This window comes from Heterodontus francisci, chromosome 7 (genome assembly GCF_036365525.1).
Source record: "Heterodontus francisci isolate sHetFra1 chromosome 7, sHetFra1.hap1, whole genome shotgun sequence".
Classification (NCBI taxonomy): Eukaryota; Metazoa; Chordata; class Chondrichthyes; order Heterodontiformes; family Heterodontidae; genus Heterodontus; species Heterodontus francisci.
This window is the reverse complement of record NC_090377.1, coordinates 79,793,811-79,819,999: the sequence shown is the minus strand read 5'-3', so window position 1 is coordinate 79,819,999 and position 26,189 is coordinate 79,793,811. Positions and strand designations below refer to the sequence as shown.

Genomic DNA, 26,189 nt, shown 5'->3' with positions numbered 1-26,189 from the left:
CCAACAACAGCACAGACAGACTTCCTAAAGCACCAATCAGAAACTGCAGCGCCGGCGCAGCCGCAGAATAGCCTGTAAACGTGGGGCTCTGAAATCATCTGCCTGTGGGACGGGATTTCCTCGCGATATCTTGATTCTGCAAAGCCTCCGACGGGAGCGGTAACGAGTGGGCGGGGTTTAATGATTGACAGGTAGAGTAACCAATGACAGATAGGACTGCAGCCGCGAGACAATTGTCGGAGTTACGTGGAATAATGATACGTGGCAACAGAGCTTGAGCCGGGAGCGCCGATAGTAACAGCAGGTAGAAGATCAGGTTATTGCTGGTGTTTGCAATCTATCACACATTGTTGCATCCAAAATGTACCGATGTGGCGCTTTGCTCTTTTACTCGCTGGTTTGCACTGTAGTGTTTAATCACATTTACGCTAAGGTAGAAGAAGTTAAGATAGAAGTTATATACAGGCCAGAAAACTGCCATGAGAAGAGCAAACGTGGAGATGCGCTTAATGCACATTATGATGGTTTCCTAGCAAAAGATGGATCGCAGATTTATTGCAGGTAAGGTTTGTTTGGAGCGCTTCTATCGATGCTTCTTTCTCCGGACATTTAACGTATTTTGCGCAAATGCAGAAATGGAGAAATTACCATGCATATTGAGATAAATTCAATTTTCTACTAGTTACGTGTTGTACCTTTTCCTACAACAAGTTGCTATTCAAGTTTAGAAACAAAATACTGTGGATGCAGAAAATCTGAAATAACAGAAAATGGTACTTTGCATCTGTACTTGCCAAGAAAGAAGGCGCTGCCTAAGTTGAAATGAAAGAGGAGGTAGTTGAGACACTGAAACAAAAACAAAAAATGCTGGCAAAACGCAGCAGGTCTGGCAGCATCTGTGGAAAGAGAAGCAGAGTTAACGTTTCAGGTCAGTGACCCTTCATCAGAACTGACATACTAGAAATGTAAAAGGTTTTCAGCAAGTAAAGTGGGGGTGGGGCAAGAGATAACAAAAGAGATGTTGCTAGGACAAGTTCACAGAGAATAACTGACCAGAAGGTCATGGAACAAAGGCAAACGGTATGTTAATGTTGTGCTGAAAGACAAAGTGTTAGTACAGAGAGGGTGGCAATTGACTAAAATGAACAGTCCTAGCTCAAAGCACAAACATTAAAAAAAAAGTGGATAGGCACAGTGGAAACAAACTGAACTAAACAAAGAAAAAATAACTATAAATAAAAAAGGGGGGCCCGCCATGCTCTGAAATTATTGAACTCAATGTTAAGTCCGGCAGGCTGTAGCGTGCCTAATCGGTAAATGAGGTGCTGTTCCTCAAGCTTGCGTTGATGTTTGCTGGAACACTGCAGCAGTCCCAGGACACAGATGTGAGCATGGGAGCAGGGGGTCTGAGCGGAGGTCCGTAAGCATGACCCTGAGCTTCCGGTTGCTGGCCATTTCAACACCCCCCCCCCCCCACTGCTGTCATGCTCACATCTCTGTCCTGGGATTGCTGCAGTGTTCCAGCGAACATCAACACAAACTCGAGGAACAGCACCTCATATAAGGAGACAGTTACTGAAACTGATTGGGGGATTGAGTTAGGAACTACATGTTCATAACCTTTCACTCTAAATAAATGTAAGACTGAGTAAAGATTGGCTGCAGTTTCATCCTCAACAGCGGGCTTTCTGGAATTCAGACAAAAGACCACAATCCATGCAGCCTCATGCACTGAAACATCACTGTCTCCATTGTTTTTGGCAGCTGCCAGTAGTAAAGATGGCGCTGCTTAATGTACCACGAAAACAAATGAAACCCAAATGGCCACAGTGGCTACAATTGCTGCCTCCATCCCACCCCCAACAGTGCCCCACTCCCTTCTGCCTTTGCCTTTCTCTTCGCTGCCACCTGCGCCCATCTGCTTGCCACTTGCCCTGCGCCTCGCCACTTCTCCACCTGTGGGCCACTCACCCGCAGCCTCGCTGCTTCTTCCCCTCTGCTCTGTCTCTGCTCTCCACTCCCTCCCACTCGCAGTCTCCCTCCCCTGCCTATCTTCACTCTCTCTCTCGCTTACCCCGTGCGGGGAAGAAAGGCTACGATCACAGTAGGGAGCGGGGAGGAAGCAGCAAGGCCGCAAGCGAGTGGCCCAAAGGTAGGTGAGGGGGTGAAGCGGGGAGTGAATGGCCGAGGGGGGAGAAGTGACGAGTGTTCCAGCAGAAGACAGAATTGGAACAGCAATAATAAGCAAATGAATCCCAGGAATGCCCAAGGAACAGTTAATGGGTGCTTCAGGTGTGACTCGAAGTATTGTGCAATGAACTGCCTAAAGCAGACAAGCAGGGGCCTCAGATTGACACATGACACAGAATTCTGAGGCAGAAGATGAAGGTAATAATGAATCTGAATGAATTGTACTCGTCACAAGGAGTTTTAGTCCTGTGCTGAATATGTTAGCTGCAGATTCGTTCAACTGTGCTGTTAGATAGTTTTTAGATTAGAGATACAGCACTGAAACAGGCCCTTCAGCCCACCGAGTCTGTGCCGAACATCAACCACCCATTTATACTACTCCTACACTAATCCCATATTCCTACCAAACATCCCCACCTGTCCCTATATTTCCCTACCACCTACCTATACTAGTGACAATTTATAATGGCCAATTTACCTATCAACCTGCAAGTCTTTTGGCTTGTGGGAGGAAACCGGAGCACCCGGAGAAAACCCACGCAGACACAGGGAGAACTTGCAAACTCCACACAGGCAGTACCCGGAATCGAACCCGGGTCCCTGGAGCTGTGAGGCTGCGGTGCTAACCACTGCGCCACTGTGCCACCCTTAGTTCTTGCACTTTGACAGTATGTGAAATAGATTGTTATTGTTATCTGGATTCACTCACTCGTGAGGATCGACACAAGGTTAAGCAGTATAAAAGTACTACTTGCTTTAGATTTGATGCTGACAACACATTGAGGTCACTAAAGAGAGTTGTAATTCCATGTAAAGTAGCTGGAGTAAGCCACTTTATCAGTACTGCTGTAGTCTCTAGTAGGATACCTTTGCATAAACCTTCTATGAAAAAGGCACAAATGAAATTTGTCATGGAACGTAATAATGCAGTCATTTTTGGAAAGTCAGTGGAGCTGCTGTTTACCCACTCCGGACATTATTGTATCCTTGAACAAAACCTGATGTTTCTCTTCAGAGAGTTTAGAAGTATTAATGACATCAGGTGATAAGAATCAGAGAGGGGAACAAAGCACTTGTCTTTGCTCATCCTACTTGTCAAAGATTAAAACCCCTGCTAAAGAATGTAGGTGGTGTTGATGAAGAGTATACAAGGCTAACGAGATTAGTGAGAAGCGTGAAAAGGAGAGAAGCAGCGGGAGAGGAGAGCGTTCAAAAAGTGCGCCAGAACCTCGGAGATTCGGAGAGAAGCAGCAGGAGAGGAGCAGGAGGTTCGGAGGCAAATTGAAAAGTGACGTCAAAATCAACAGAAAGCAGGCCGGGGGGAGTTTACCATTAAGCTTTTAACTTAATCTCAGTTAATCAAATATAAAATAAGACTTGATCAATTCATTAGTATAAAAACTAAGGCGGATATATAATGAGACCAGCAGGGAGGGTATTGGATCAAATTAGGAGCTGGGTAATTAAAATGTGTTCAATCGTAACAGTAAGTGTTATTATAAGAGTATAAACACAGAGCAGGACTAGAAGTATTAATTACAATTGATTGTTTAAACAGGTACTTTTAATTTAAATCAAACATCCAAATATTTAACATCCAAATTAATTAATTAAATAGATTAGAGATGGCTGTTGCAGCTGTAGTATGTGGGAGCTGGTGGACGCTGGTGCGATCCACGGTGGTCACATCTGCAGCAAGTGTTGGTTGCTCGAGGACCTTCGGCTCAGAGTTGATGAGCTGGAGTTCGAGCTGCGGATACTGAGATACATCAGGGTGGTGGGGGGGCAAGAATTACCTGGACACTGTTTCTTGAGACAGTCGCACCCCTTCGATTAATTGCATCAGATTTGGACAGTGGTCAGGGACAGGGGGGGTGTGACTGCGAGTGAGGCAGGTATGAGGATCCAGAATTTAGCTTTGGACGAGCCTCAACCAGTGCCCTTATCCAATAGGTATGAGGTTCTTGCTCCCAGTGTGGACAAGAGCACAGACTGCAGGGAGGATAAGTGAACTGACCACAGCACGTAGATCAGAGTGCCATTCAAGTGGGGGGGAGAAAAGAGAAATCTAGTAGCAATAGGGGGTAGCATAGTTAGGGGAATAGATACTGTTCTGTCCAGCAAAGACAGGGAGTCCCGAAGGCTGTGTTGCCTACCTGGTGCCAAGGTTAAGGACATCTCTTCTGGGCTGGAAAGGAAGGATCCAATTGTCGTGGTCCACATAGGTACCAATGACATAGGTAAGACTAGGAAAGAGGTTCTTCTGAGGGACTTTTTTTTAATTCATTCATGGGATATGGGCATCACTGGCTATGGCAGCATTTATTGCCCATCCCTAATTGCCCTTGAGAAGGTAGTGGTGAGCTGCCTTCTTGAACTGCTGCAGTCCATGTGAGGTAGGTACACCCACAGTGCTGTTAGGAAGGGAGTTCCAGGATTTTGGCCAGGCGACAGTGAAGGAACGGCGATATAGTTCCAAGTCAGGATGGTGTGTGACTTGGAAGGGAACTTGCAGATGGTGATCCCATGCATCTGCTGCTCTTGTCCTTCGAGGTGGTAGAGGTCGTGGGTTTGGAAGGTGCTGTCTAAGGAGCCTTGGTGCGTTGCTGCAGTGCAGCTTGTAGATGGTACACACTGCTGCCACTGTGCATCGGTGGTAAAGGGAGTGAATGTTTGTGGATGGGGTGCCAATCAAGCGGGCTGCTTTGTTCTGGATGGTGTCGAGCTTCTTGAGTGTTGTTGGAGCTGCACCCATCCAGGCAAGTGGAGAGTATTCCATCACACTCCTGACTTGTGCCTTGTAGATGGTGGACAGGCTTTGGGGAATCAGGAGGTGAGCTACTGGCCACAGGATTCCCAGCCTCTGACCTGCTCTTGTGGCCACGGTATTTATATGGCTACTCCAGATCAGTTTCTGGTCAAAGGTAGCCCCTAGAATGTTGATAGTGGGGGATTCAGCAATCGTAATGCCATTGAATGTCAAGGGGAGATGGTTAGATTCTCTCTTGGTGGAGATGGTCATTGCCTGGCACTTGTGTGGCGCAAATGTTACTTGCCACTTATCAGCCCAAGCCTGGATATTGTTCTGGTGTTGCTGCATTTCTACACGGACTGCTTCAGTATTTGAGGAGTCACAAATGGTGCTGAACATTGTGCAATCATCAGCAAACATCCCCACTTCTGACCTTATGATTGAAGGAAGGTCATTGATGAAGCAGCTGAAGATGGTTGGGCATAGGACACTACCCTGAGGAACTCCTGCAGTGATGTCCTGGAGCTCAGATGATTGACCTCCAACAACCACAGCCATCTTCCTTTGCGCTAGGTATGACTCCAACTAGCAGAGAGTTTTCCCCCTGATTCCCTTTGACTTCAGTTTTGCTAGGGCTCCTTGATGCCATACTCAGTCAAATGTTGCCTTAATGTCAAGGGCAGTCACTCTCACCTCACCTCTGGAGTTCAGCTCTTTTGTCCATGTTTGAACCAAGGCTGTAATGAGGTCAGGAGCTGAGTGGCCCTGGCGGAACCCAAACTGAGCGTCACTGAGCAGGTTATTGCTAAGCAAGTGCTACTTGATGGCACTGTTGATGACACCTTCCATCACTTTACTGATGATTGAGAGTAGACTGATGGGGCAGTAATTGCCCAGGTATGTCCTGTACACAAAAAGCAGGACAGGACATACCTGGGCAATTTTCCACATTGCCAGGTAGATGCCAGTGTCGTAGCTATACTGGAAGAGCTTGGCTAGGGGCGCAGCAAGTTCTGGAGCACAGGTCTTCAGTACTATTGCCGGAATATTGTCAGGACCCATAGCCTTTGTAGTATCCAGTGCCTTCAGCCGTTTCTTGATATCACACGGAGTGAATCGAATTGGCTGAAGTCTGGCATCTGTGATGCTGGGGATGTCAGGAGGGGGGCCGAGATGGATCATCAACTCGGCACTTCTGGCTGAAGATTGTTGCAAATGCTTCAGCCTTATCTTTCTCACTGATGTGCTGGGCTCGCCCATCATTGAGGATGGGGATATTTGTGGAGCCACCTCCTCCAGTTAGTTAATTGTCCACCACCATTCACGACTGGATGTGGCATGACTGCAGAGCTTAGATCTGATCCATTGGTTATGGGATTGCTTCGCTCTATCACATGCTGCTTATGCAGTTTTGCATGCAAGTAGTCCTGGGTTGTAGCTTCACCAGGTTGACACCTCATTTTGAGGTATGCCTGGTGCTGCTTCTGGCATGCCCTCCTGCACTCTTCATTGAACCAGGGTTGGTCTCCTGGCTTGATGGTAATGGTAGAGTGGGGGATATGCCGGGCCATGAGATTACAGATTGTGGTTGAGTACAATTCTGCTGCTGCTGATGGCCCACAGCGCCTCATGGATGCCCAGTTTTGCATTGCTAGGTCTGTTCGAAATCTATCCCATTTAGCACGGTGATCGTGCCACACAACACAATGGACGGTATCCTCAATATGAAGGCGGGTCACTCCTACCAATACAGTCATGGACAGAAGCATCTGCGGCAGGCAGATTGGTGAGGACAAGGTCAAGTATGTTTTTCCCCTCGTGTTGGCTCCCCACCACCTGCCGCAGACCTTGTCTAGCAGCTATGTCCTTTAGTACTCGGCCAGCTCTGTCAGTAGTGGTGCTACCGAGCCACTCTTGGTGATGGACATTGAAGTCCCCCACCCAGAGTCCATTTTGTGCCCTTGCCACCCTCAGTGCTTCCTCCAAGAGGTGGTCAACATGGAGGAGTACTGAGTCATCAGCTGAGGGAGGGCGGTAGGTGGTAATCAGTAGGAGGTTACCTTGCCCATGTTTGACCTGATGCCATGAGACTTCATGGGGTCCAGAGTCGATGTTGAGGACTCCCAGGGCAATCCCTCCCTCCCTCTTGTAGACCACTGTCCCGCCACCTCTGGTGGGTCTGTCCTGCCGGTGGGACAGGACATACCCAAGAATAGTGATTGCAGTGCCTGGGACATTGTCTGTAAGGTATGATTCCGTGAGTATGACTGTGTCGGGCTGTTGCTTGACTAGTCTGTGGGTCAGCTCTCCCAACTTTGGCACAAGCCCCCAGATGTTAGTAAGGAGGACTTTGCAGGGTCGACAGGGCTGGGTTTGCCGTTGTCGTTTCCGGTGCCTAGGTTGATGCCGGGTGGTCCGTCCGGTTTCATTCCTTTTTATTGACTTTGTAGCGATTAGGTACAACTGAGTGGCTTGCTAGGCCATTTCGGAGGGCATGTAAGAGTTAACCACATTGCTGTGGGTCTGGAGTCACATGTAGGCCGGACCAGGTTAAGGACAGCAGATTTCCTTCCCTAAGGGCATTAGTGAACCAGATGGGTTTTAACAACAATCGACAGTGGTTTCATGGCCATCCTTAGACTAGCTTTTAATCCCAGATTTATTAATTAACTTCAAATTCTACCTTCTGCTGTGGTGGGATTCGAACCCATGTCTCCAGATCAATACCCTGGGTCTCTGGGTTACTAGTCCAGTGATAATACCACTACGCCACCGCCTACCCTACTATAAGCAGCTTGGGGCTAAATTAAAGAGCAGAACCTCAAAGATAATTATCTATTTATTGCAACCTGCGCCACATGCAAATTGGCGTAGGGTAAATAAGATTGGAGAGGTAAATGCATGGGTCAAAGATTGGTGTGGGAGAAATGGGTTCCGATTCATCGGGCACTGGCACCAGTACTGGGGAAGGAGAGAGCTGTTCCGTTGGGACAGGCTTCATTTGAACCATGCTGGGACCAGTGTCCTGGCCAATCGTATAACTAAGGTTGTATATAGGACTTTAAACTAATTAGTTGGGGGGAAGGTTCAATTTAAGGGAAGCTTAAAAAAATTAAAAAGAAACGAGAGAGCAGAGGTGCAGGGTAGTGAAGAGGCAAACAGTAATCAAAGTGTGACAGGAAGGGGCAGAAAATACAAGCAGAAGAGCGTAGCAGAAATTAGAACCAGAATGAGTAATAATGGTTAAAAGTTCAGGCTCTTTATCTGAATGCACGCAGCATTTGTAATAAGATAGATGAGTTGACAGCACAAATAGAAATAGATGAATGTGACTTGATAGCTATTACAAAGACGTGGTTGCAGGGTGACCAAGACTGGGAACTCAATATTCAAGGGTATTTGATGTTCCGGAAAAATAGGCAAAAAGGAAAAGGAGCTGGGGTAGGTTTGTTAATAAAGGAAGGTGGTGAGTAGTGTTATAGGTGCAATAGTGATGTGGAATCAGTTTGGGTGGAAATAAGGAATAGCAAGGGGAAGAAGTCACGGGTGAGAGTCGTCTATAGGCTCCCGAAGAGTTGCCTCACTGTCGGACAAAGTATAAATCAGGAAATAATGGAGGCGTGTAAGAAGGGCGCTGCAATTGTCATGGGTGATTTTAATTTGCATATTGACTGGACAAATCAGATTGGCAGAGATAACATGGGAGACGAATTTGTAGAGTGCATCAGGGATTGTTACTTCGAGCAATGCATTGCAGAACCTACCAGGGAACAGGCTATTTTAGATTTAGTAATGTGTAATGAGGTAGGATTAATAAGAGAGATTGTAGTTAAGGATCCTCTAGGGGGTAACAATCACAATATGGTAGAATTTCAAATTCAGTTTGAGGGTGAGCAACTCTGGTCTCAAACCAGTGTCCTCAACTTAAACAAGGTCAATTACAGAGGTATGAAGAAAGAGTTGTCTAAAGCGGACTGGGAAAATAGACTACGGGTCAATGGATGAGCAGTGGCAGACATTTAAGCAAATATTTCAAACCGCTCAGCAAAAATTTATCCCGGTCAAAAATAAGGACTCTATGAGAAGGATGAACCACCTGTGATTAACAAAGGCAGTCAAGGAGAGTATCCAATCAAAAACTAAGGCATACAAAGTGGCGCAAACTAGTGGTAGGCCAGAGGATTGGGAATTTTTAGGAACCAGCAATGGATGACTAAAAAGCTAATAAAGAGGGAGAAAATTGATTATGAAAGTAAATTGGGAAGAAATATAAAAACAAACAGCAAGAGTTTCTACGGGTATATAAAAAGAAAGAGAATAGCTAAAGTGAGTGTGGGACCTTTGGAGGATGCGACTGGAGAATTAATAACGGGGAATAGGGAAATAGCAAATAATTTAAAACCAGAATTTTGCATCAATCTTCATGGTAGTGGACACTATAAACATCCCACAGATATCAGATAAGCAAGGAGCTAATGGGAGGAAAGATCTTGTAACAGTCTCTATCATGAGGGACAAAGTATTTGCCAAACTAGTGGGACTAAAGGCAGACAAGTCACCAGGACCTGATGGCCTACATCCAAAGGTTTTAAAGCAAGTGGCTGCAGAGATAGTGGAGGCATTGGTCAAAATATTCCAGAACTCACTGGATTCCAGGAGGGTCCCAGTGGATTGGAAAACTGCTAATATGATGCCCCTGTTCAAGAAGGGAGGGAGACAAAAAGCAGGAAACTGGAGGCCAGTCAGCCTAACATCAGTCATTGGGAAAATGCTGGAGTCCATTATTAAGGAAGAAATAGCAGGACAGTTAGAGAAGCTTAACGCAATCAAACAGAGTCAACAAGGTTTTGTAAAAGGGAAATCATGTTTGACAAATTTGCTAGCATTCTTTGAGGATATAACAAGAAGAGTTGATAAAGGGGAACTGGTAGATGTAGTGTATTTAGAGTTCCAGAAGGCATTCAATAAGGTGCCACATAAAAGATTATTGCACAAGATAGGAGCTCACGGTACTGCATGGACTGAGGATTGGTTAACTCAGAAGACAGAGAGTCGGGATTAATGGGTCTTTTTCAGGTTGGAAAGACGTAACGAGTGGAGTGCCACAAGGATCAGTCCTAGGCCTCAATTATTTACTATCTATATTATTCGCTTGGAGGAGGGGGCAGAGTTTAATATATCCAAATTTGCTGATGATACAAAAATAGGTGGGAGGGCATGTTGTGATGAGGACATAAGGAATCTGCAAGGGGATATAGGTAGGTTGAGTGAGTGGGCAAAAACTTGGCAGATGGAGTTTAATATAGGAAAGTGTGAAGTCATGCACTTTGGTAGGAAGAGTCAAAAGGCAGATTATTATTTAAATGGAGAGAGACTCTTTAAAAAAAAAAAGTGCAGCACAGAGGGATCTGGGTGTTCTTGTGCATGAAACACAAAAAGTTAGCATGCAGGTGCAGCAAGTAATTAAGAAGGCAAATGGAATTTTGGCCTTTATTACTGGGGGTTGGAATTTAAAAATAGGGAAGTCTTGTTACAACTGTACAGGGTGTTGATGAGGCCGTACCTGGGATATTGTGTACAGTTTTGGTCCCAGTATTTAAGAAAGGATATACAAGCATTGGAGGCAGTTCAAAAGAGATTCACTAGACTGATTCCTGGAATGAAGGGTTGACTTATCAAGAGTGGTTAAACAGGTTAGGCCTTTATTCATTAGAGTTTAGAAGAATGAGGGGTGATCTTATTGAAACGTAAAAGATTCTGAGGGGGCTTGACAGGGTAGATGTTGAGAAGATGTTTCCACTAGTGAGGGAATCTCGAACTAGGGGACATAGTTACAGAATAAGGAGACACTCATTTAAAACTGAGATGCAAAGGAATTTCTTCTCTCAGAGGGTAGTGAATGTCTGGAATTCTCTACCCCAAAGAGTTGTGGAGGCTAGATCACAAAGTATTTAAAGAGGAGGTAGATAGATTTTTGAAATATCGGGGAGTTGAGGGCTATGAGGAAATAGCATGAAAGGAGAGTTGAGGTCTGGGGCAGATCAACCATGATCTTATTGAATGACACGACTGGCTTGAGGGGCCGAATGGCCTGCTCCTGCTCCTGTTTCTTATGTTCTTATCTGGAAAAAAATGTAGTGGCGCTGTCACGTCTTCCATTGGCACGTGACTTTAACGAGATAGTTGCCATGGATCTAAAGGTATGGGACAAAGAAATATTTGCATTCTACATTTCATAGACGTGGGAACCAGATTTAGTCTTTCTACAATAACACTTAGCAAGGACTGATAATGGAGGGGAATTTCCCAATGACTAGTTCAGAGACACGTGAAAACATGAATATTATGATCCTGAATACTGTAGCTGAAAGTCAATGGGCTTTGTGAAAAGAATCATACAGTGATTGATGAAATGCCACATAAAATCTTAGCTGACCAACCAAACTGTAAGTTGACAGCCGCCTTGACATGGGCGGTTCATGCTAAGAATGCGCTTCAAATGGTTGGAGGGTATAGTCCTTATCAACTGGTCTATGGGCAAAATCTTAAATTGCCTTCTGTGCTATGCAATAGTCCTCCAGCTGCAGAAGTTACTACAATTAGTTCCATGTTTTTCTGCACATTTGAATGCTTTACATTCTGGGAAACGGGTTTTCATCAACGCTGAGGTCTCAGAAAACACAGAGAGCTCTGAGGCATTGTATAAGGCCATCCAAGACAATTTAATTCAGGAGATTTGGTGTATTATAAAAGAGAGGGTCATAGGGAATGGAAAAGCCCTGGTAAGATAATAGATCATGACGGTAAAACAGCAGTTATCAAACATGGCAATCAAACTGTTAAGGTTCATTCCTCACGATTAACCGGGATTAATTACAAAATTTCAGAATCTGAGCAACTGATAGAAGGAAACAAGGCACCTTGTACCTCAAATGCTCATGTGATGAAGGTCCTGAGGAATAGAATACTATAGATCACTGATTAGATGGTGGTAATGTGAGCAATCATGACACACAGGATAGCGATATCGCATCCAAAGGCCAGTTGCGCACAGGATGGCATATATTTCAGAGTGGGCTAATGAATGGAGGGATGCAACAATTGTGGCCTCACAGCTCCAGGGACCCGGGTTCGATTCTGGGTACTGCCTGTGTGGAGTTTGCAATTTCTCCCTGTGACCGCGTGGGTTTTCGCCGGGTGCTCCGGTTTCTTCCCACAGCCAAAGACTTGCAGGTTGATAGGTAAATTGGCCATTGTAAATTGCCCCTAGTGTAGGTAGGTGGTAGGGAATATGGGATTACTGTAGGGTTAGTATAAATGGGTGGTTGTTGTTCGGCATAGACTCGGTGGGCCATAGGGCCTGTTTCAGTGCTGTATCTCTAAATTAATAAATAATAAATAAATAAAAATAAATTAATAAAGTAAACTGAAGATAAATGTGAATACTTTAATCTGCAATCAATGTCATCCCTTTCTCCTTCCTGTTCTGGCTTATTTATTTTAACTTTACTCTTTTCTACTTGTTTAGCTGTTTGCAGGTTAATATATTATGTACATTTCTTCTGCCTCTCTGTTCATCGCTTTTAAAGTTTTTTTTTTAATACAGCTCCTTTGAAACCAGTCTAATGGCTAATTTTGCAACCAATGAAAGTCCAGTTTTTATTGGTGGACATGATGAGACTAGGTCCATCTCTAATGTGAGTTATGGAATGTATTGAATATTTTTCTTAAGTTTTATCATTCACCCACAAAGGAATTAAAATGAATTTCCCTTTTGTCACCTGATCAACCATTTTACATTTTGAATAAATTAGCTTGAGTTGTTCAGTTACCTTTTTTTCAAGCAAGAGCTTTCATCATGCAGGTCAAGTTCTGATATGAACGATAATATTTGATATTGCTAAAAATGGAGAAACTAGATTTTGGTTTTTTTTGGCATTATTGCAACAAGAAGCAACACAACCAGATATGCTTGCATTTAAAAAAAAAAAGCAAAATACAACAGATGCTGGAAATCTGAAATAAAAACAAGAAATGCTGGAAATACTCAGCAGGTCTGGCAGTATCTCTGGAGGGAGAAGCAGAGTTAATGTTTCAGGTCAGTGACCCTTCTTCAGATATGCCTGCAGGTCATCTGTACCTTGTATAGTTACTGAGAACAGTTTCTGAATTCTTTATAGTGATACTTGTTTTCAGATAAAAAATTTCTGCTGTTAATTGAGATATTTCTTGTCACATCAGCAAGGAAAGCTCAGGGAACAGATGCACGCTCAACTTGATGCACTGTTACCAGAAGCAGTACCAGTATAAATGATTAAATTTCTACTTATTTTTAAATAATGGCAGTTCTATTAAGTTTAAGGTGTGGCTCGTAATATTCTAACTTAGTTCATGTAGTTTATGGATCACGAGGGAGTAGCAGCAACTTCTAAAATGCATTTTAGTATATCAACAAATTAAAATGAAGAAATAACCTAATACACTGTGTCCTAAGGGTGTCATACTTGGAACCTGTGTGGCAAAATTGTTCGTATTTTACTTTCATATTTTGGTTAGGTGGTCCAGCTTTTCTGTAAAAACAATTTTCATAAAATTTGTAGTTTTGCTATTTCAATTTATTTATTTATAACCTGTACCTAATTGAAAAAACATTTCATATTTACTCCTACAGTCGTTCAGACAATGAAGGTCACCCTAAGTGGTTTATACTTGGTGTCGGACAAGTAATAAAAGGATTAGACATTGGTATGACTGGCATGTGTGAAGGAGAAAAAAGAAAGCTAACTATACCGCCTTCACTGGGATATGGAGCAATTGGTAGAGGTAATACTTAAATGCAATTTAATATCTGCATAGGTTGTCCTATCTAGTTTTTTTTTTACATTTTTGCTATTGAAACCTCTAATCTAATGAAAAAAATATTAAAAGCTGTCCCATTTTACCTTGTCGATCAACACTTAATGTGTAAGATACAGCATGCACATTATTGCTATGAATTTCATCTGTGAAGCAGCAATGGTTTGATGCATGTTGCTTAACAATCTGGAACATTTTAGCCAAAAGCATGAACATTATTTCAAAATGTCATAATGCTTGGTGCTGTTTTGTGTTTATATTTATTAATGGAATGTTAGGAATGTTTTTGGCATAGGTTTGATGCATAATCACTTCTAACTTTAGTGTTTACTACCTTTTTAATATGTAATACGTATTTAAACTTCTGTATTGCCTTGACTAATCGGTGATGCCTCACTTTTAACTGTTTAAAATTTTACACAGTTCCTGAGGAAGCTTATCCATCCATTGATATCTATGAGCAATCATGTATGCTGAGAAAGATGAGCCTCTGATGTTGGTAGAGTAGAATGCATGTATTTATTTCTACACGGTATGTACACTCAAAAGTGCTAATGGGGTTACTAACTGTACTAATAAGAATAATAGACATTTGACCGAGTAATAAATGAATATTCACTACAAGGATTGTATAGTTCAAGAAGAAAGCCTATCACTGTTGCATTAACTTGGGATTGGCAGTATATGAAACCTTACCAGCATTGCCAAAGTACGAAGAACTATTAAATAAAAAATAAGGTTGATGGATAAAATGAGCATTAGCAATACTTTCCATGACAATAGAACTTACGAATTTAAGCAAATAATAGTGGTTGGAAGAATGAGTCTAGAATAAGCACAAGCAAGTTTCCAAAAATGAGTAGTGAACTGAAGAAATAAGATTAAAATAGGTTATGTAAGGGGGCCAATAATAAAAAAGGAGGGAGAGAAAGAGTTAAACTTGCTTTTCTTTGGTAAGCTAAGCAATAACCCACACCTTGGTAGACATCACTTTCCCTATGGAAGTGACCAGCCCACTTGCTTTTTAATTCATTTGTGGGATGTAGGCGTTGCTGACTAAGCCTGCATTTATTGCCCATCCCTAATTGCCCTTGAGAAGGTGGTGGTGAGCTGCCTTTTTGAATCGCTGCAGTCCTTGGGATGTAGGTACGCCTTCTGTTGCGCACACCAGCTGTGAAGGATTGGCATGTCAAAGGTTCCTTTTAGGATGGACATGTGAGAACTCATGCTATTGGGAGACCCTTGCCTTGTGTCCTTCTACACCACTGGCCTTGTAAGTGGTGTGTGGTACCTCCCTCTTTTACAAGGTCCTGTAAAATCTCCACCATAAGGCCAAGTACTAATGTGCAGTCCTTCTGGCACAGTCCTGCTGCAATATTGGGGCTGTGCACATGACAGGTCATGGATTATTAGCTTCTTGAGAACTGTCATAATGGGAGAACTTAATGGAGGGTGATATTGTATAATACCTTTAGAGTTGTAGGAATCTGGATCAAAATGGGCAGAGAAAGCTTACCCAAACAGGACATCACTGGGATGAAAAAGAGGATTGACTGAAGTTATAGGACATAGCTGTAATGAGGGATCAAAAAGAACAGTTGCTGCATGAGTCAGGAAACCGCTTTTCAGTCTTATTACATTCAAGGCCTTAGCTAAAACTTCAATTTGCAACTGAAAATCAAGATTTGAATGTCTGTTGTTAATATGGAAATGGTAGTCCAGAACTGGTCACAGCTGAGCCCTGGCCCCCAAATTCAAATGCCATTCCTAAGTAGCATATGATTTCCTCAGTGGGTCAGTATTGCTTGTGTCTGTTGGGTTACTATATTGAACAACAATCTCAGAGGAGGAGATCCTTGCAGCATCAGGCATGTGGTTCTTGTCAGTGAGTTAGAGCATACCGTTGACTCTCCTTGAGAAATTAAAGGCATCAAGTGCCCTGCCTATATGGATGAAGGAAGAAACAATATAAATCTTGATAGATGTGGGGGAAAGGGAAGGTCAGTTGTAAATCAAACTTGTACCTTTTGCATCAAAGTGAAATTTAATTTTTGGTTTTCTATGCAGATAAGATACCCCCCAATTCTACCCTGATGTTTGAAATTGAACTCTACGCAGTGAGGCGAGGACCACGGAGCGTGGAATCTTTTAATGTAATTGATTTGGATGGTGATCGAAAGCTTTCCCATGAAGAGGTATGCAAATATAAATCTTGTGAAGAGTTGGTTATGCTAAATTCAAAATAAGTTGAAGTTTATTCTTCTAAGGAAAGTGGTGTGACTTAAAGGAAAGCATTGCCACTTTTAAACTGATGCACATAGGAAATATAACATTGCAAATGTGACCATCTTATCTGCAGGCATATGCTTTGTGCTGCTACTGCATGTCAAAAATGATTAAATGTTCCATTCCTCAGCATTGGCATTCTCACCCTGATGAGAACCGACAATTTCAACTAAAATCATTCGGCCCATCGTGCCTGTTCCAGCTCCTTGGTAGAGCTATCCAGTTAATCCCACTACATTCCTCTTTCCCCATAGCCCTGTAAATTTCATCCCTTCAAGTATCCAATTATCTTTAGAATGCTATTATTGAATCTGCTTCCACCAACTTTAAGGCAGTGCATTTCAGATCGCTACAAGTCATTTTAAAAATGTTTCTTCATGTTACTTCTGGTTCTTTTGCCAATTGCCTTTAAGTCTGTGGCCTGATTTCAGTCTAGTAAATCTCTCTGCACTCTCTCCAAGGCCTTTACATCCTTCCTAAAGTGTGGTGCCCAGCAATGAACACAATACCCCAGCTGAGGTCTAACCAGGGTTTTATAAAGGTTTAGCATAACTTACTTACTTTTGTTCTCTTTCTTCTAAACCCAAGGTTTCCAATGCCTTTTTAGCAGCTTTCTCACCTTATCCTGTCTCCTTCTGTATACACCCCCAGGTTCATCCATTCCTGTACTCCCTTGAAAACTGTACCATTAAGTCTCCTTATTCTTCCTACCAAAATGTTATCACTTCACACTTCTCTGCATTAAATTTCATCTGTCCATTTTACCAGTCTGTATCCTCCTGAAGTCTGTTACTGTCCTCATTGTTCACTACTTTTCCGAGTTTTGTATCATCTGCAAATTATACCCTGTATACTCGAGTTCAGGTCATTAATATATATCAAAAAGAGCAATGGCCATAATCCGACTCTTGGGACACCACTGCATATTTCCCTGTAGTCCACTACTGTTTGTTTTCTATCCCTTAGCCAATTTCATATCCACACTGCAACTGGCCCTTTAATCACATGGGTTTTAATTTTGCTAACCAGTCTATTTTATGTGGTACTTCGTCAAACGCCTTTGGAAAATCCATATACACAACATCAGCCACACTAGCCTCATCCAACCCTCTCTGGTATTTCATCAAAAAACTTGATCAAGTTGAATAATGGTCTTCTGTTTTTTTTTTACAAGATCTCTATAATTGCCTTGCCTTCTGTGCAGATTTGAAATGCATGCTCTTTTATTGGTTTCAGCTAAAGGTATATTTGCAGCAAGAGTTTAAGAGAGATAATAGGAACCAAGATCCTATCTACAAAGAACGTGTCCTCACTGATATATTCCGAAAAAATGATCATGATGGAGATGGCTACATTTCTGCCAGAGAGTACAATGTTTTTCAGCATGATGAGCTGTAGAATTTGTGCTCTTAAGATAACTTAGTTTCTACCTAACTGAAATGCAGTGTTTTTTGTAATACCACTATTTTTCAGAACACAAAATGTGTTCTTCAAAATGCTGACCTTTTGATACCTTGAGGTTATTTTTTAAGCCTAATGTTATGGTTGATATTCATAGAGATTGTGGAACTTAATCACTCCAGTGTTTGAATTTAAGCAATATTGGATTGTTTTATGACCATTCAAATAAATGTTTTGAAATGATCAGCTGTAGTCTCTTTTATGCTTCACTTTTGGGTATCAGCAATTAATCAATAATTTGTTGAAACTACTGGAATTGCATGAATAATTACTGCTGTTAGAAAATGCAAGCTAATGTGTAAAAGGGCACAAGAGCTATTGAAACTTTGGTTGTGACAATGAAATCATCCTTCATATTATTCAGCCAATCCTTTTATTTAGGGAGCACCATGAATCAGATAACAAGAATGCATATGCTCTACCTTCAATATAATTAGAAATGTGGTTACTCTCCAAACAGAATCCGTCTGAAGCTTGTATCAAAAACACTGCCTTCAGGTTTGCCTGCTGAAGAGAACAAGATTCAAAGAGTGCAACAGGGTGATGACAGCTCTGATCCCTGAGTAAGGGTGTAGTCCCTTTAAATATAATTGTACCTGTAGTTGGAAGAGACTTCCCCCAGCCAGGGGAGGTTCAGATGAAGTAAGAGAGTGAGGGGGCGCTCACAGTGATGGTGAGACCACTAGAGGTCACTGATACCGAGGTACAAAGAACAGTTCACCTTTCGAGTGACCTGACGGAGGATCAGTATAGGCAAGCTCAGGACATGGCAAATCATGTTAGAACTGAAAATGATTTGGACCTGACACCAATTGGTTGTGATAATTCTCTTTTATTGTCTCACAGCAGAGATTAGCACATTACAGTGTTTAGGCAGTAAGTTACAGTTCCAAACATATCAACTGCTAGATGTCTTGTCCTCCTTGTTCAGCTTCTTTAGCAAAAGAATGTTGAGCTCCAGCCAGCATTACATCCACCCACACAAGTTAAGGTGTCTTCTCCTCCTGCACTTGACTGTTAAAATCCCTCTTTTATGCTCAAAAGTAAAGGTCATCTGATTCTGAGTCCAATAATTTTTGTCCACACCAACTCAAATTCTGGTTTTCCTACTTACCCAGCAAATTTATACATACTGCCCCGATTCAATATCTTAGAAGTATCTTCTTTGATTTGGAACAATAGTCACTTATTGTTACATTTATTAGCTTAGTTCATTGATCTTTTATAGACAATAGTGCTTGTTGATGTGACTCAAGTTTCAGTTACTCATTAGTGATGAGCACTTCCTGAAGACCACCATCCTGTTTGGACAGGGGGGTCTGTTCAAACGTGCAGTTTACATTTTAGAATTACTCAAATTACTGCATTGCCAGAGGCAGAGTCCTATCCTTGCAACAGTATATCGGTGAATGAATCAGTAAAACAATCAGAAGTAGGATGTATTCACCTCTTGACCCAGGAGGAAGAGGGTCAACTGCCATGACCTGGTGACACCAGCAAGGTTGAGAAATGTAAGATTGTACAGAAGCCAAAAGAGGCTAGCCAGGAGATTATTTTGGAGAAAATCTAACCACTCGAGTCCTCGAGATTAAAGCAAATAAAGATTTATTTCAAGCACATGCAAGGGAGAAGCTCTCTGGTCACCCTTTGAACTTCTCAGGGAAATGGAGTTTGCAGCACACATTTATAGAATACGATCATCATTGTTCACACTACCCTGACACATTCCAGGTCTACAGCTTGATCAATAAACTGGATTGTATTGCTCCACAAACATCCTCCCTAAACTTTGAAGCTGTAGTTCCCATAGTTTGTCTCTTCGATTAATGAAGCAAGGACAGCGGGCTGAATTTTATTCGGGCGCCGCGCTGCGCTGCAGTGCTCTTTAAACTCAGCGGTGTGCACGCATTCAGCAGCCGCCAAACAGCCCACGCGATATTTCACGCGGGGGCTCATTAGCATCACCACACCAAGCTGCACTCGCCATATTATGTGAGGAGAGGTGGGACATTCGGTGCAGAGCGACATTTTGACCGTTGTGCAGCAGGTGCTGGGGTCCTACTTAAAGTACCCTAGCACCTGCTTCCTGACGGCTGTCAAAGAAATACTTACCTCACTGTTGAGGAATGGGGCTGCTGTCAATTTGGCAGTAAAGCAGAAAGTGCTGGAGAAACTCAGCAGGTCAGGCAGCATCTGTGGAGAGAAGCAGAGTTAACATGACCAAGTTCACAGACCTGAAAGTTAACTCTGCTTCTCTCTTCACCGATGCTGCCTGACCTGCTGAGTTATCCCAGCATTTTCTGCTTCGCTGTCACATACTTACCCTGCTGTGTCCCAGTGTCCTGCAAAGTTGCGATCCTCTTCCACTCAAGTGTTAAATTGCTTCTTGTAGGCATGCATAACCTGGATGAATAATCTTAATTTTGCACATTCCAGGACGTGAGACTTAAATATACCATAAAAGGCAAATGCATAACAGAAATAAAACCATAATTGAAGAATAATTACCGACTATGAACATCTAATCATCTGACTGTGAAAAGCCTCAGACTGATGCATTTGGAATCTGTATTCATTTCTCTGATAACTTATGTGAAAATATATGTAACTGCAATTGTATGATCTTTGTTTTAAAGAAACAGGAAAATATGTTCATATTCTAGCTGCATTGCCAACTAGAAATATTACACCAATAACTATGATCAGTTGCTGCAGAAGCAAAGTATTCGTGAACATGTGTCGATGTGTAATAGTTGAAAAACCATGACAACAGTACAGATTTCCTCACTAGTCCTGCGTTGGTTTTCAAACGTGTGCAAGACAAACCTTGCAGCCAGAAGTTCGAGCTGTTACATGGTGTAGTCATCTTTGCGTTTAAAGGACCACACCAAAGGCTAAGGATGGCAGAGGGGTACTTTAGGGTGGCCCCACAGTTCAGCGTTGCCTCCCTGCTCACTCTCCTCCAGGCTGTGTGGGCAAGGTGGGAGGTCCTTTTCACCAGCGATGGTAAGAAGAGGCCCTCCTGCCCGAAAAGGCAGTCTGGCTGGAGATGGCAGAGGAGGTGAATGGCCGTGGGGCCATCCACCGTCAAAGGGTCCAATACTGGAAGGGGATGAACGAGCACTCCGCCAGCAAGTCGGGGCCCGCTAGCCCTCGTGTGCATAGGGTATGAGCGCCAAAGTCATCCACAGCCAAAGGGCAATCAGATCAGCAGTCTTCCTCCAGTCAGGCTGCTAGCACAGAGGTTGCACCAAGAAGGGGCAACCTCTCCGTTTACAGAGAGCACACTGACACAAATGGGAATGCACGGGTGTCACAGCAATTTAAATATGTCTTTCACTAAATGTTTCTCACCAACATGTGTGTCCTTTTCTCTGTGTGAATGATGTTTGCCAGCATGTAGTGCCAATGTCACATCCCTTTGTACCTTTGGCCCTTCAGGAAAGCCAACATATGCAATATCATTGCCATGCCACCATTACTCATGAGCGCCTCCACAGATGCAGTGACATGGACATTGGCTCAGTCAGCTGCTGGCTCTAATGGTTTACACAGGGATGCTGCAGATGTGGATTGGTGCACAGCAGGTGAATGAGGGTGATGTGTGGCTTGCAGAGCTCATGTCGGTTCCTATGGAGCAGACAGCCTTTGATAAGCCACTGCTGTACATCCCTAGCTCGCTACTAGCCCTGCGTGCAGAGCCTGGGTGCCATCTGCCCTCCCATGTGTCTTTCAAGTTGTAGGTCCTCAGTGTCCTCATAGTCCGAGGAGGAATCCTGTTGACGTCTCTCCTCATCATGCCAGGCCTGGCCCCTATTGGGTGCATAGTTGTGCAGAGCAGCAAAGTAAGGAGCTGGCCTTTTTGCCCCGTAGTACAGGGCATCACCCTATCAATCCAGGCATAGGAAGCGCTCTTTCAGCATGCTGATCTCCTGCTCAATGGTGGCTCTTGTAGCTCAGTGGCTGTCATTGTATCTCTCCTCTGCAGCAGTGGTGGGATCTCTCACTGGTGTCGGGAACCATGTCTGCAAAGGATAGCCCTTATCTCCAAGAAGCCACTCCTCCATCTGAGCCAGTTTAATGAACAGCGGTGGCAGCTGGGACTGGCGCAGGTCCCAGGTGTCATGGCAGCTGCCTGAGAAGCGGTCACAGATTTGCATAAAGCATCTGCGGTGTTCACATACCAGCTTCACCTAGATTGAGAGGATTCCTTTAATGGTGACATTTGCAGGTGGTAGCCTGGCGGGAGGCCTGATGGCCACATGAGTACAGTCTATGAACATTACAACCTATGGTTCTCCGGCAATGGTGCCAAAACCAGTGGCCCTCTGGGCCTGACTGTGAGAGTCTGTCCTGAAGCAGACATCCTCACTGGCCCTCCGGTGCAGGCCATTTGTGACCTCCCTGATGCAGCGGTGCACTGCTGACTGTGTGACCCCACAAAGGTCTCCGATTGGCCCCTGAAAAGCTGCATCGGCGTCAAGCTTGAGAACCGCTGCCACTATGAGGACCTAAGGCATAGGATGTCCACCAAAGCCAATGGGCTGCAGGTCATCTTTGAGCAGGTCACAGAGAGGTGTCACCACCCTTTCTACATGTGCAATTGCCTCTGACACTGGTGCTCTGACATCCAATGGCATGTCATGTGGGGCCTGTAGATGCACAGCAATCATAATGGCAAGCCCCGCTTGGGGGCTGCTGCTCATGACCAGGGGCCTGTATATGGATTGCACTTGCCTGTTGATTTTGCCTCTGGCGCATCCTCAGGAGCAGAGGATCACACAATGTAGGAATGAGCCATACCTATTTTTCCATGTGATAAATAAAGTTGAACCCTTCATGTATTCGAAGGTGTTTTCATGGATCAACTATGTGGCATGTCATGGCATTGCCCATCTTGGCCAACACTCAGAGTGGCAAGCATGACACATCAAGATCAGACCAGCTGAATCGATTGCCCCCACCATCCATATAACCTTAATGCCCCTACCCTTTCTGGCACCCTCCCCACACACATGGTGACTAGAGTGCCATTGCTCCTTCACAAACACAAACAAATGCAGAGCATACACTGTTATGTGTTTACCTGCAGAACTTTCCCTCCAGTAATCCCAGATCCCCTCCCTCCTCCCTTTAAAAATGCAGAGCTGCGACCCCTGTAATCCCTCCTCCTCCCTTCCAGTATGCAGAGTGAGACCCCTGTGAATCCCCCCTTCCCTCTTCCCTTTAAGAATTCAGAGTGAGACCCCTGTAATCCCCCCTCCCTCCTCCCAGTATGCAGAGTGGAACCCATGAAAACGGAAATGACCTTCTGTCGCGAAACCTTCTGCCTCCGATGACCTGCTGACTTTTCTAATCGTGAACGGGATGGCACATGACAGCTGCCCGTTCAAAGTAAAATCAGGAAGTGTCGATGGAGAGGCAGTGGGCTGCATAATCTGTAGAGGTAAGTATCGTTTAACATATTCTAATTGGGGTACCGCCACCGTGTGACATGGGGGGGGCTGCACCAAGATCCCCCCTCCGCCGGTAATACTTCTATATTTCCTTCCAATCCCCTTGCAATAAAGGCCAACATGCCATTTGCCTTCCTAATTGCTTGCTGTACCTGCATGTTAGCTTTCTGCATTCCTTGTACAAGCACACCCAATTGTCTGAACATCGACACTTACAAGTTTCACCCCTTTTAAAAAATATTCTGCTTTTTTATTCTTACAACCAAAGTGCATAACTTCACACTTCCCTACATTGAACTCCATCTGCCATCTTGCTGCCCACTCACTTAACCTGTCCTCCCCACAGCTTACCTTTCCACCCACCTTTGTATCATCAGCAAACTTAGATACATTACTCTCTGGGTCTTCATCTAAGTCATTAATATAGATGGTAAATAGCTGAGCCCCCAGACTGATACTTACAGACTCATGCCCCGTTTATGTCCACTCTCTGCCTCCTGTCTGTTAACCAATCAACTATCCATGCTAATTATTACCCCCAACTCCATGAGCCCTTATCTTGCCAATTAATCTTTTATGTGGCACCTTATTGAATGCCTTCTGGATATCCAGGTATATACATCTACTGGTTCCCCTTTATCTACCCTACTGATTACATCCTCAAAAAACACTAATAAATTTGTTAAACATGATTTCCCTTGAGTAAAACCATGTTGACTTGTTCTGATCATATTGTGCTTTTCTAAGTGCATTGTTAAGACTTCATTAATAATAGATTCCAGCATTTTCCCAAAGACTGATGTTAGGCTAACTGGTCTGTAGTTCCCTGTTTTCTCTCTCTCTCCTTTCTTGAAAAGCGGTGTAACATTTGCCAACTTCCAATTTGATGGGACTGTTCCCGAACCTAAGGAATTTTGGAAAATCATAGCTAGCGCATTCACTATATCTGCAACTATCTATTTTAGAACCCTAGGATGTAGGCCATCAGGCCCTGGGGATTTGTCAGATTTTAGTTCCTTAAGTTTCTCCAATACTTTTTCTCTGCTGATATAAATTTCCTTAATTTCCTCACTCTTTTTAGCTCTCTGGTATGGAACTTGTTTAGTTTAGTTTAGAGATACAGCACTGAAACAGGCCCTTCGGCCCACCAAGTCTGTGCCGACCATCAACCACCCATTTATACTAATCCTACACTAATCCCATATTCCTACCACATCCCCACCTGTCCCTATATTTCCCTACCACCTACCTATACTAGGGGCAATTTATAATGGCCAATTTACCTACCAACCTGCAAGTCTTTTGGCTTGTGGGAGGAAACCGGAGCACCCGGAGAAAACCCACGCAGACACAGGGAGAACTTGCAAACTCCACACAGGCAGTACCCAGAATTGAACCCGGGTCGCTGGAGCTGTGAGGCTGCGGTGCTAACCACTGCGCCACTGTGTGGCCCTGTGTCTTCTACTGTGACACAAAATATTTGTTCAATGCCTCTAACATTTCCTCATCCCCCATGATAATGTTTCCTGTCTCTGCTTCTAAAGGACCAACGTTTACTTTCACTACTCTCTTCCTTTTGATAATACTTAAAATGCTCTTACAATCTGTTTTTATATTACTGGCTAGTTTACTCTCATTCTATTTTTTCCTTTTTTATCAACTTTTTGGTGGCCCTTTGCTGGTTTCTAAAACACTCCCAATCTCCAGACTTGCTACTCTTTTTTGCAACATTGTAAGCCTCTTTTTTTAATCTAATACTATCCTTAGCTTCCTGAGTGAGGCATGGATGGGTCTTTCTTGCTGAGTTTTTGTTTTTCAAAGGAATGTATTTTCGTTGGAATATTTTGAATTGTTTCTTTAAAGGCTCCCACTGTTCATTTATCGCCATATCTTTTAGTTTATTTACCCAAATTACCTAAGCTAGTTCTACCCTCATGCCTACTTAATTGGCTTTAAGATTCTTGTTTCCCTTCTTTCTCTGACCCTAACATTACATATCTTTGTGAACTGCCTGCTCTGCATACTTCTGGCAGAAGCTCCCCATGCATGGGCTAATGCCCTCATCAAAATGGCATCTGGTGCATCTTGCACCAGAAATGTTGATGCACGCCATTTTAGAGCCAAAACTGCACTAGTAGTGCTGAAAATACATGTGCTGAGGAGCTGAATTTTATGGCCCCAGACTTCTATTCATTATTTTTCATTATTTTGTGTATCCTAAAATGAAAACATGTAATTCCTTTGCAAATGGTGTTTGTGAAAATTGGGCTGATTTGAAGCATTTAAGAACAGGAGGTCTATGAAGAAAGGCACTGGACTTTTTAAATAATTAATGCTTTAACATTTAGATAACTGCACTTCAGTAAATTTAAATCACATTATATTCACTTAACATGGCTGACTACAAGTTATCACTTTGCCAGAAATGAAGTCACGAGGTGCTGGTATTTACCTGTATTATGTCACATGTACCACACTGCATTGCCATACATGGATATCCTTTCCTAATGTGAAGATGATAACATGGCAGAAATTAGCTCCTTCCCCAAATCATCAAGAATCTTCTGTTCTCTCCAAATGTTACCTTTCTTAACCACATTTCTCATCAGGAGTTACAGGTTGATGAGCATGAGTTCCTAGATTTCCATGCTAGGTTTAAGTAATGTTCTTCCTACACAGGAAAATGTTGCAGGAATAGTGATGGTTTGGCTTCCATTCATTTCAGGTGCATGCTGATTTACAGAGATGGTTAATCTGTCAATCATGGTGCATTGCATGCTTCAGGTAATTGCTATTTTTGTCAAGGCTGTTACAACCGAGGTGGGAGCAATGCACTGTCAATTCAGTCCCATTACTGCACAGGTCATAGCATATTATTAAAGTTTTCCCACCTACTGGAAATTAGCCAAATTAAACACTTTATTAACCCCCACCCCAAATAAAACAGAACAAACCAGGTATCTTTAAACAATAACAAATTAACTATTTATTAATAAACTAAATAGTAAACACTATTGAGATAAACCTATGTCTAAAAGATTTTATAACTTCTTACTTCTCCTAACATTCATGCACACACACATACATTAAAAAAAACAGCATTTAACCAGTTTCAATAAAGTTAGAGCTGTCTCTTAGGAATAAATAAATAACTGGTTGTAAGTCCTTGTGGGTTATGTTCCTAGTGC

At 43.2% G+C, this 26,189-nt stretch overlaps 1 protein-coding gene across 1 annotated transcript; it reads left to right on the top strand.

The window, feature by feature from the left end:
* Window positions 1–245: 245 nt before the first annotated feature.
* Window positions 246–17,728, top strand: fkbp7 (FKBP prolyl isomerase 7). Its single transcript, XM_068035516.1, has 4 exons — window positions 246–561; window positions 13,614–13,765; window positions 15,866–15,993; window positions 17,321–17,728. The coding sequence occupies exons 1-4, from the start codon at window positions 362–364 to the stop codon at window positions 17,480–17,482; spliced, it is 642 nt and encodes a 213-aa protein (XP_067891617.1). The 5' UTR covers window positions 246–361; the 3' UTR covers window positions 17,483–17,728.
* The last annotated feature ends 8,461 nt before the right edge of the window (window positions 17,729–26,189 follow it).